The sequence below is a fragment of the Dendrobium catenatum genome, unplaced genomic scaffold, assembly GCF_001605985.2.
Source record: "Dendrobium catenatum unplaced genomic scaffold, ASM160598v2 fragScaff_scaffold_923, whole genome shotgun sequence".
NCBI lineage: Eukaryota > Viridiplantae > Streptophyta > Magnoliopsida > Asparagales > Orchidaceae > Dendrobium > Dendrobium catenatum.
The window spans coordinates 1-12,198 of NW_021319385.1; the positions used below are offsets into that span (position 1 = coordinate 1).

The 12,198-nt window shown below is 41.6% G+C and overlaps 2 protein-coding genes across 2 annotated transcripts; both read right to left on the minus strand.

Moving 5' to 3' along the window:
• Window positions 1-265: 265 nt before the first annotated feature.
• Window positions 266-1,968, minus strand: LOC110114527 (UPF0481 protein At3g47200-like). Its single transcript, XM_020847442.2, has one exon. The coding sequence runs from the start codon at window positions 1,901-1,903 to the stop codon at window positions 287-289; it is 1,617 nt and encodes a 538-aa protein (XP_020703101.2). The 5' UTR covers window positions 1,904-1,968; the 3' UTR covers window positions 266-286.
• Window positions 1,969-9,723: 7,755 nt separating this feature from the next.
• Window positions 9,724-10,245, minus strand: LOC110114528 (cysteine proteinase inhibitor 6-like). The gene is made up of 2 exons (XM_020847443.2): window positions 10,090-10,245; window positions 9,724-9,917 (listed from the first exon to the last, which is right to left on the minus strand). The coding sequence occupies exons 1-2, from the start codon at window positions 10,189-10,191 to the stop codon at window positions 9,750-9,752; spliced, it is 270 nt and encodes an 89-aa protein (XP_020703102.1). The 5' UTR covers window positions 10,192-10,245; the 3' UTR covers window positions 9,724-9,749.
• Between the last annotated feature and the right edge of the window lie 1,953 nt (window positions 10,246-12,198).

The window sequence follows — 12,198 nt, forward strand, 5'->3', positions numbered from 1 at the left end:
GGAAAATCAAATGAATATATTCATCCCCACATCAATGGACGTTAGTTTTGCTCCATTATTAAATGAATATTCATTGTGATAAAGAAAGCTAGCAACCAACTGAATACCTGATGGCGGCCGAGGAAATTTTAGAGAACTTAAATATATAAATAAAGCTAGCAACCAACTGAATAACTGATGAGCCACAAACTAAAATGTTACTACTTTCGAAAGTCATAAAAAAATCATCTCAAATGAGACAATTTTTTTTTACAGATGTCAGACGTCATCTAGAAGAAAATGCACTCTAATTCTTCTTGTAATATGGATAAACCGTATAAAATGTTTGCAAAGCAGTAAGCAAAAGCAGTGCAATAGCAGCCATCAAAGAAATGAAAGTCCATGGATTGCTAAAATACTTTTGATTAAAACTAGCTCTCCATGTATTCCATTTCTTATTATAGTAGAGATTTACCTGCTCCGATAGCTCTGACAAGTAGCAATCATTAATGTCGGACACTACCTCCTTGCAAAGCCGGTTAAACATATGGGCCACCTCCCTATCGCTCCCGAGCAAATTTTCGATAATTTCATTGTCGTGCAAGTGCCCAACATCCACCTCGGAGTTAATGAGGTTATTCATAAATGTAAGGTAAGCTGTTATGTGATTGCGACACTTAAAATTGCACTGTTCGAAGGCCATCAGATTGAGGAATAGGGATTTGGTCCCGTCGTGAATAAAAATGCGAGGGATGTACAGGACGCCTTCCTCGAACTTAATGTCCCAAAACTGGACGTCTGTCCGGCGCCAGAATTTGATGCTGGCGTCGCGGAGATCAGCAACGCAGTGAATGAGCTGCCGACGCCGCTTTTGGGCGATTGGAAGCCAGCGAGAGGCGGAGAAAAGCGTTGGGCTAGCGATTTCAACTGGCGGTGCGGATTGCTCGCTAGGGAAGCTCGGCCGTGGACCGGAAGCTGGCGTGAGGAGCGTGCGGAGCGGTAGGAGGCTGTGGCGGAAGAGATCGAGGCAATGTAGGGCTCTTCTGTCGTCGGGAGGATTAGCAGTCACCATGGGACGGAGGATCTCCTCGATGGGCATAAGGGGGTTGAAGAAGAGGAGCGCGAGGGGAGCCACGCGGTATGAGCTAGAAGGCTCGCAGCCCTCCTGGACGGCAAGGATCCAGTCGAGGACGAAGAGAGGGAGCTGATTCTCCAGCATTATCATGTCGCGCTGGAGCAAGTGCATGATGCCGCGGACGGCGAAGACGGGGTCGTTGGGGGAGTAGTTGAGACCTTGGAAGCCGTGGGCAAAGCCAAGGAAGAGCTCGAGGGTGAATATGGAGTCGAGGACGAGAGTTTCAACGAAGTCGTCGGAGGACAGGGAGATGGGAGCCTCGTAGCAGGAGCGGGCACGGTCTTCGAGCAAGCGGGCGGCGTCGAGGTAAAGGCTGACGTCGTGGCCAGTTCGGTCGAGAGCGTGGTAAAGGGAGCGCCATTTGTGGCGATCCATGGTGCGGAAGGGGCGGCGTCCGCGGTGGTAGGGGCCGATGGAGACGATCTTCGGGGTGTAGGCGGTCTGATCAACGTCACGGAGGGATTTGGGGACGCGATAGATGGATTGGGTCACCCAGTGGGAGGAAGCCTCGTCTCGTCGGGCCTGGCTGATCTTTTCCTGGAATTTCGAGATGATCCTTGGCAGCGGTGGCGGAGGAGGAGGCGGCGGCAGTGGCAGCGGCTGAGACCTGAGAAGGGGTTTGAACGCGGAATTGTACTTGTACAAACCGAGGGGAATAGGCCTGGCTATCGGGTTTGCCTGGGGTATGCAGAGATTAGCTCCGATGGCTTCCTTCAACTTGAGGGTGAGGATGTAGAAGACAATCAGCTGCTCGTCTAAGAGGGAAACCATGTCTTCACTGGATGCCATGAACGAGAGGTCTTCACTGGATGCCGAGAACGAGAGGTCTTCACTGGATGCCGAGAACGAGAGGAATGCCGAGTATATATAATTATTAATATATATTAGATTAAATTTAAATTTTAAAACTAATTCCATGTTTCTACTCCGTCTCCGCCGTCTCCGTTTCCGTCTCCGCCTTCGCCTCCGCCTCCGCCTAATTTTAATTTTTTTTCTAACGTTGTCACTTGGCAGTTTTAGCTACAGCCTCCACTAACACGGGAATATTCACTGCAAATAACGAACCATGTGTTAAAAGCAACACTTATGTGGCCATGATTTTGCTACAGGTTAGCTATGCTGGTATGTTCATAATCTCAGTGGCAACTCTCAGGGATGGGATGAACCAATTTGTGCTCGTTGTATATCGTAATATTGTTGCTGCGGCTGTCATTGCTCCTTCTGCACTCTGGTTTGAGAGGTTATCTCCCTTTTACCTTATAAGAAGATTAAATAATTTAAGCTTCAGTCTGATTATAGTGATTCCGTATGAAATAAGAATTTGATAAGTCAGTTCATATGCTCATAAAATTTTATGGTGTGTTTGGATGCTTAGAGCTTAAGTGAAAGGAAAAAAAAGGTTCAAATGATTAGTTATGGATTCATCATATTCAACCGGAAATTTTTGGAATTTTATTTCATTTGCTTCACTTTTCTTCCAAACAAATTGGAGATTGTAGGTAACTAAATTTCCAATAATTTGATAGATTCATTATCAAGCAACCTGTTCTAAGGGCATCTCCAACCGAAAATCTCATTTATCACTCCAAAATGAAATGTAACAAAAAAAATGGTGTGATTCATCTCCAATCGAACTCCATTTTGCGCCCAGATAACCATCTTTCTCCTTCGCATGTTTTTTCGGCAAATCCGGTAGAGACAGAGCTTAATATTCGTTGAATAAAATCTGTTGTGGTCCATAGCAAGCTAATTATGCTTCTCGTCTTATAATTTTATAGGCCAGTGCTTGAGCAAAACTTCTATTGTATGGGAACCTCAGCAAGTTTTGCTTCTACGCTAGAGAACATAATTCCAGCAATTAGTTACCTTATGGCCCTTGTTCTCAGGTAATCCTTAAATTAATTAGTTGAGACAAACACATAGGAAGTTATTTTCCTTTAATTTTACTACGGTTGCATTAGTGGCAAATCATGCAAGTAGCAAGCCATGGATTATTGGTTTGGATAAGCGGCTTCACTTATTTGTAGAAAGTTGTTCACATAGAGGAAAGTTCTTTTGGATTTGTATAATGTTCTATATAAATTACAGCTACTTTGGGTCAGAAGAAAACTCTCAATAATTGCATTGGGTTTATAATGAAGAATAAAATATTACAGACTGCTTACAAGCATGCCTAGGCAGAAATTATGTGATCATCAGGCATCAGCACGAGTGTGAGACAAATAAATGTTCAAAAGTCTCCAATTCATAAAAAGACTGCTACAAAAAAGAATGAAGATGACGATGAATAAAAATTCCAAGATACCACGATTTAGTTGACCCAGATAACAAATGGGATTAATGAAATAAGAAATGTAAAGAAGCATTTTCATATCATTATAATTGAATTTCTCTAGTGAAAAAACAGAAATGGTTGCTAAAAAGTTCCAGGGCACCTGAAGAGCCACATCACCATAAAAATTCTTGTCAATGTCTGCCCACTTGATTATCATCATCGCCAGCAAAGATTCTTTGTTCATAAACAAAAAAAACAACAACATGCTACTGCTTGTAATGTATATGGCACTAGTGTTGCAAATAAAATCGGAGACCGTCAAAATCATGAAGTGAAATTTTGATCGTGACAAAGTAACACAAAACAGTTTGAATGGGAGAGATTATGATTGCAAAACATAATTATATCAAATTCAAAAAAATAACATTAGGTCAAAAGAAGGCAGCATGATTGCCTAAATATGACTCCCAAGGCTTGTCATAAACAAAATCGGCTGAAATAACTTTTACATTTTGGTACAAACAATGCTATTTCTCTCTCTAGACCTCAAGCTCCTGCACCAAGATGGAAAGCAATGTGGCAGGCTATTAAGGGTCCCTCCTGATTCCAGTTGTTAGAATCCAAAAAGAGAATTAACATAGAAGTTCCCCCATAAGTTGTCATTCTCTCATATGTGAGCTGTCTTGTTCTTTCCTCCAGTTACACAAAATTGCTTCACAGAAACCAGTATATTCTCCGGCACAAGAGGGCCGTCCTCATGATCAGCAAGCTTCGAGTTCCATTTCATGCTGCTGATCATCTTCTTCAACTTTATCAGTACATCAACTTCAACCCGGAAAATGACTGCACCTTCAGGCCTAAGAATTATATCCATCTCTAGAAGAATATATTTCATTTTGCACCTGTTTGTTGAAAGATCAAGAACTCATACTCTTCATTCAAATCAGGGTGAGAAGAGAATACACGATGAATTTTAACAAATTGTCCAGTGACAACAGTAGAACAGCCTACTTTCTCCTGTGCAATCTTTTTGAAAGGTAGCGCAAAAACAAGAGAAGGTCAACAATCATAGATTTTTAACAATAAATATACTCACCTATCATTCTTTTCACTTAAATTCTGCCTATGTGAGCTCTCCACAAACAATTTTTGTAAATACAAATTTTAACCATGTGTCTTGCCTTGTTAATAGTGTTGAATTCACCGGTTCAAGAATCAAGACCAGAGAACGAAATAGAGGAAGAGGAAACTATATTTTTCAGTAGATTTCAATTCATTGTACAGTGTTCTATATATAGAATAAAGCAGCAAAAAAGTACAGTAGCCTAGTCTGGGTATATCGAGAAGGTCCAATGAGTTGTTGCCACGTGTAGGATGGTTAATAGCCCCCCTCAAACTTGCGGTTGCAGAGCTGCTGTGAGTTTGGATGACATTAGTTGAAACCTGGTTGTGGGAAGAGCTTTGGTGAAGACGTCGGCAATTTGATCTGCTGTGCAGATGAGATGAACAGTGATCGTGTTGTTCCGAATATGTTCTCTGATGAAATGACAGTCTACTTTGATGTGTTTGGTCCTGGCGTGGAAGACCGGATTGTTGGCGAGTGCGATGGCGGAGGTGTTGTCACAGTATATGATGGTTGGAGTGGTTTGAGGGATATGAAAGTCTTCAAGGAGCCGACGCAGCCATATGATTTCTGTTGTAGCGGACGCAAGAGCACGGTATTCCGCCTCTGTCGATGAGCGTGCAATGGTGTTCTGTTTCTTAACTTGCCATGATATGAGTGATTTGCCTATGAAATGGCAATGATCGGAAATGGATTTCCGGTCGAGCGAACTACTTGCCCAGTCGGCGTCCACGTATCCGCTTAAATTGAGGTCGTGTGGGTGCAATTGGATGCCGATGTGTGTGGTGTCGTTGATGAACCGAAGAAGACGTTTGAGGGTGTCGTAATGCTGATTGAGCGGATGTTGCATATACTGGCATAGTTGGTGAACGGCGAACTGAATGTCCGGTCTAGTTAATGTTAGGTACTGTAGGGAGCCGATTAGGTGCCGATATAGTTGAGGATTGGAGAATGGATCTTAAGATGTTGGTGTTGTTGTGATTTTGCAGGCAACTGGAGTTGATACCGGCTTTGACTGACTCATTCCGGCACGTTCGACAATGGCCCGGGCATAATGGTGTTGGTGTAGTAGGATGCCGTTCTTGGTAGAGACGGCATGAATTCCCAGAAATTGATTGACTGAGCCGAGATTCCTCATCTGAAACGTGGAGTGTAAGTTAGACAGGAGATTATTAATTTCAGATTTAGAGTTACCTGTGAGTAGAATGTCATCGACGTAAATAAGGATGTATAGCCGTGTGCCATTGGAGTTGTAGGTGAGGAGTGACGGATCGAAGTTGCTGATTTTGAAACCGAGTTTGAGGAGGTGGTTGGATAGTGTGGCATACCATTCCCTCGGCGATTGTTTTAGTCAGTACAGCGCTTTCTTGAGCTTGCAGACATAGTGAGGATTGATAGAATCTTGAAACCCTGGAGGTTGTTTCATAAAGATGATGTCCGAGAGGGTACCGTGTAAGAATGCGTTGGATACGTCGAGTTGATGAATGTCCCACTGGTAGTGTAAAGGGATGAGGATGAGGACCCGAATCGTACTGATTTTGGCGACGGGGCTGAAAGTTTCTTTGTAGTCGACACCATGTTCTTGATCGTATCCTTTAGCGACGAGACGAGCTTTGTATCTATTGATGGAGCCGTCTGCATTGAATTTGAGACGAAACGTCCATTTGGAGCCGAGTACGTTTTGAGTAGGATGCGGTGGTACCAAGTCCCATGTTCCTTGAGCCATAAGTGCTTGAAATTCTTGAGACATAGCAGCTCTCCATTGCTCGAATTTAGCGGCTTGGAGATAAGTGGTGGGCTCGTTGTGTTGAATGGAGTGAGCAAGATTGAAGATTTTCTTTGGTTTCGAAATGCCGTGCTGCAATCTTGTTACCATAGGATGGGTAGTCGTGGGTATAATAGAAGAAGTATGAGCAGGTTGAGGTGGGCTCGAATAGGAGGATGAGCGAATGGAAGTGGTGACTTCTTCTGAATTGGTGCTAAGGGATTGAGAAGCTGGGGGAGTCATATTACTGTGATGTGGTATATGAGATTCTTTATGCTGTGGAGTGCACGGGGTGGTTGTGGGAACCAATAAGAGGGGTGGTGTATAGTGAGTGGATGTGGTGTTGTTTGAGTGAGTTGATTGCTGTGAGGCAAACGGGAAGATTGACTCGTCGAATATGACATGGCAAGAGGTGTAAACTTTGTTAGATGTAGGGTCTAGGCATCTATACCCTTTCTGTGAATCGGGATATCCAATGAAAACGCATGGTTGAGAAACAGGGGATAATTTGTTTGGTGCGTGTGGCTTGAGCCAAGGATAGCAGAGGCTTCCAAAAATTCTGAGGTGTTTGTAGTGTGTTGGTTGTTTGTAGAGAAGTTCATATGGTGATTTGGATTGAGTGTTTGGGGATGGCATACGATTAATGAGGTGATTAGCCGTGAGCAGGGCGTCAACCCAAAGATGTTGCGGAACCGAGGCTTGGAGTAGCAATGTTCTGGTTTTGTCGATTAGGTGTCGGTGTTTGCGTTTGGCGACGCCGTTTTGGGATGGGGTGTGAGGACATGTGGTTTGATGTATGATGCCGTGAGAGTTGCAGTAAGTTTTGAATTTGTTGTTGATATATTCCCCTCCGTTGTCTGTACGAAGTATGCGTATCTTTTTGTTAAATTGACGATGGATTAGCTGAGAAAACTCAAGAAATTTGTTAAAAGTTTCAGACTTATAAACCAGAGGATATATCCATGTGACTTTAGTGAAATCATCAATAAAAGATACATAGTAACTAAATCCTGTTGGAGAGACCACAGGGAATGGTCCCCATACATCGGAATGCACTAGAGAAAACGGAAAGGTAGAGGTGGTTTGAGAAAGCGGCTTGTGTAGCCGATGGCTTTTAGCCATTTTACAAGAATTATAGGTATTAGTCTTGAGAGGGACGACGACATCATTGTGACTTCTGGTGATTATCCGGAAAGCTTGATTGGAGGGGTGACCGAGCCTGCGGTGCCACAGGTCTGGTATGTGCTGTACAGAAAGAAGAGAGAGTTGTTTGTCGGAATGATCAGCGGCTTTGAGAGGATACAGGCCATCAATAACAGGACCTGTGAGAAGAAGCCGGTGGTTCTTCCGATCCTTGATTTCATAACCATTTGAGGAAAATGTAATAAGGTAATTGTTGTCAGTATTAAGCTTATGGACGGACAAGAGATTAAATGCAAGATTTGGTACAAGATTTAGATTTGCTAGTTGGAGACTACCTGATGGTGTCGGCAAGATACCTTTACCCGTGTTTTGAATAGGAAGCTGTTGCCCGTTGCCGAGAACGATTTGATCTGAGCCTTGGTATGGCTGTGGCTGTTGGAGCTGGTTGGGATCAGAGGTAAGATGAGCGGATGCCCCGCTATCAAGAAACCAGTCGCTGGAGCTGGTTTGAGATGGAGATATGAACAGCGCGAGAGTAGGTTCAGTGTTGTAATCTTCATTGTGACGATTCCAACATTTGATGGCTGAGTGGCCGAATTTTCCACAGATTTGACAGGTAATTTGCGGGCGAGGTGGTTTGTTGTTGCGATTGTTGGTGGTGTTGTAGGTAGAACGATTTGAGGATCTTCCGCGGTTTGACGAAGTACGACCACGGCCGCGTCCGCGACTTGCTGCCAGAGCGGTAGAGTTGCCATTGAGCTGAAGTGATCGGAGATCTTTGGAGGTCTCATGCGCCAGGTTTAGTTCTTCGCTGCATAACAGGCTGTAGAGTTCGTCAAGACTTACCGACCGGAGATTTGTACGTATGGCAGTCTTAAAGGCTTGGTAATTGTTTGGAAAGCCGTTGAGTGTATAGTGTATGATGTCTTCGACCTCAACGGGTGCTCCTGCTGAGGCGAGAGCGTCGACCTCAGTTTTTACTTCAAGAAGATATTGAGTCATGGAGTTTTCTTTCATAGAAAGAAAATGGAGTTCGTTTTTCAGTTGACTGATTCTTGATCGTGTACAGGATTGTAGCCTCAGATCGAGAGTTTTCCATATGTCTACGCAGTGATCTAGAGAAAGAACGTAGGGAAGTATAGACGAGTTGATTACAGAGTAGAGAGCGGCTGCGAGGTTTTGATCTATGAGCACCCAGGTGTCGTGTGAGGGGTTTTTGATGGTTTGGCCGGAAGTATCGGTAATGAGGGGTGGCGGGCGGCTGATAGAGCCAGTCAGAAATCCTTCGTAGCCATTTGCGCGAAAAAGTTTGATCACTTGCGACCGCTATAGAGCGTGATTTTCAGAGGTGAGCGGCTGGGTGATGACGTTCTTGATGGTTTGCATCAAGAATTTGAGGGAAGACGGAAATGAAGTTGTGGAGAAATTATCTTGGAGATTGGCGGAGAGGTCCGCCGGTGCTGGAGATGGAGGAGAGGTGGAGGTGGCCGTCGATGTGGCTGTCGTTTGAGCCATTCGAAGAACCAGAGTATGCATAGGCTCTGATACCATGTTGAATTCATCGGTTCAAGAATCAAGACTAGAGAACGAAACAGAGGAAGAGGAAACTATATTTTTCATTAGATTTCAATTCATTGTACAGTGTTCTATATATAGAATAAAACAGCAAGAAAGTACAGTAGCCTAGTCTTGGTATATCGAGAAGGTCAATGAGCTGTTGCCACGTGTAGAATGGTTAATATGAAAACCTCCTTTTTTTTGCCAATGTTTGAGTGAATTTTCATGATTGACTTCCATTAAATGGTATTGAGAACTTGATGTTGGCAATTTATAGTTTTCATATAGTTCAAAATAGTTTAATTATATAAATCTAATTAAATTTCCTTGAGTTTGATTCAACTTTGTACGCCTACCGTAAGAAGAGATGAGTGCACATAAGTCTTTGAGTCCTTTAGCTCTTTCAGTAAATTAAAAAAGACCATAATGATGAAACAGTAACCACCTTATTTGCTTGAGATGCCTTGAAAAGCATGTTATGTGGTCATTCAATCGAGATCATGAATTTAAAAAAATGTAGCTAGATTATAACACAAGTTATATCTTCAGGTGAAAATATTTGAATTTTGAACCTTAAACTACGGTTCTTACTTTAATTACCTACAGCAGAATCGACAATCAGTTCGCAAATATTTTCTACTTTCTAAAAAGAACTACAAGGAACCATCGGAAAATTGAAACGAGAGAAACTAAAAATAAAGTTCTGATCATTACCTCTTTTTGCACCAAGGTTAGCAATAGTAAAGCTTGCAGACCCTTCATCTCCAGCATGCTAGAAGTCCTGCAGCTCCTTGTGGTTCAGCCATGGCTTGACCCACACCTTCGCCTCATAAATCTTCTTCTTCCCGGCGTCGATCGCCTCCAGCGTTAGATGGGACTGTGTTCCCGTCACCACTTGCTCCTTAGCCTTCAGCAGACGAACGAACTCAAGAAGTGCATTCTACAACAAAAAACCAAAATAAAACATAAACAACAAGAAAATCATCAAACCCACTAGGGACAAAAATCCTAATACCCAACGCAGCGGCATACGAAATCGAAAAATGGGAATTAGTAATGCTTCGTCAGCAAGGATTCAAAACGGAAATAAAAAATTTGGGGGCAGCGGCGACCTCCTTCTTGTTGAGCTCGTCGACGGCGAAGCGAGCATACTCCTCCATCTCTGCGCTGTTCTGATTAAGGTTCACATCACGAGGTCCTCCAACGATTGCCATTGCTGCTCCTTAAGCAAGAGAACAAATAGCGTCGAAGAGACGACACAAAACCGATTTCAGAAGCGAACGCTGGACTGGAAAGCGCACAGAAAAGTCAGCACCCCCAGAAGCAGACTGAGTTGTCTGATGATAATCCGCAGCCTCATCATCAGCGGGAGGGGAGAGAGAGGGAGAGGGAGAGAGAGAAGGAGAAGGCGGCCTGTGCCGGTCATAAGAGGAAGGTGAACGGGATCGTGCCGTGTGGGAAGAGGACGGAGAAGCTGGTTCACTATTTCGTGACAGAGAATTTCTAGCCCGCTCAATTTGAAGTCGCGCCATCTGCCTCCCCTAATACACCTAATGCTTCCCACAACTTCCTTATGTTCCGCTCTAAATTAACCAAACATGTAATTACATTACTTTACACTCTTAATACAGCATATCAAACAGCCCCAAAATAAAAAAAGAAGGAGATTTATATACATACCACTTTATTTCAGAAAAAGAATTTCAGTAGTTCGATTTTTTAATTACATATATATATTTTTTTATGTGATGCATCGCAGACAAAGTTATATGAGTTGTTTTAGGAGCTGCTTTTTTTTTTTAATAGACATTTAGATCATTTAAGACAAATTCATATGCAAAATACATATATAAAGATTTGACCCCAAGACCTTTTAGTTGGGAGCCTAAGCTCTCAACTAATAGGCCAAGGTGAAAAATGTAGAATGGGTCACATTGGTAGATGCGAACTAGTTCCTCCCTCGAATTCGCATTCGAAACTCCTAATGTTTAAAAAAAATGCATAATAAAAAAATAATATAAAAAAGAATATAATATATAGAAATGATTTAGATGAATTTAAAAAGAATGTATGAAATTATTATTATTTATTTGATTGAAGTAAAATAAAATATAATATAATGTTTAAAAATGATGGTGGTTATCACGATGGTGGCTAGTGGAAGAACGTAGCCAATGGCAGTGGCCAGCAATGGGTGGAGATAAGATAGGTTTTGTAGTCATAATAATCAAAACTAAACGAGTTTACTTTAAAAGCTGGGTGGTGGCATGTAGTTAGTTTGATTATTCTCATATTATGAGAGGTGACCATGCTATTAAATATATGCGCATTAAAGGTTTATGGATATTTAGGTTTTGATTGGAACATTTTTTTATCGTTTTTTAAAGTAAAATTTTAGTATAAATTTTTATTTTTTGTTCTAAAATATTATTTTAAAAAAAGTAGTAAGAAAATCATCCTAAATGAAGCCTTAGTATTGTATAAAGCTTTTTGGTAAGTGTTAGTTGGTCGTAGATAGGAAATATCAAAATTACAGTGATAATAGGAAATTAGCTTCGCTGTTTTTTCTATTATGAGGGGAAAATACATTACTTGCAAAATTTGTATCAAACATGAACAATTGGTGGATTTCAAATGTCATTGGATGGAGAATGTCATGCATTGATAAAAAAGCAAGCTTAATGCAGTGATTGTTCTCTTGATCGGATGGGAGACCTTATGATCATAAAGTTGAGCATTAAACATTATTGACTAACAAATGTAGGATGTTTGTCATTGGAAATTATTAGTAATGTTAAAAGTCAGGCAATGATGGGGGATTAGTTTGACCATTATATTAATAAGAGGCAATGCTACTTGATTAATGAGCCTAGAATATTGATCGATGGAGGTCGTTGGATATTGGTTGTCAGAAAGTGTTAAGTGATGGTCAATAGAAAATATTGCAAGCCGAATAATGGGGGGCTAATAGCTCAGCAATCTCTTGATGTGTCTAATATGATTGCTTGTTTTAGTTTAAATCAATTTCTATAAATAAATATAAATTTTTAAATAATAATAATAATTTATGTATTCATATTTAATACATATGCACATGTGTATATTGGGGAGAAATTTTGATATATAAAGAATACATCACGAGACGTGATGATGGAAAGACATTTTTTATCAAAATCAAATAATGTCTACTAAAGAAAATTTCTCTTGACAGGATGAAGTCA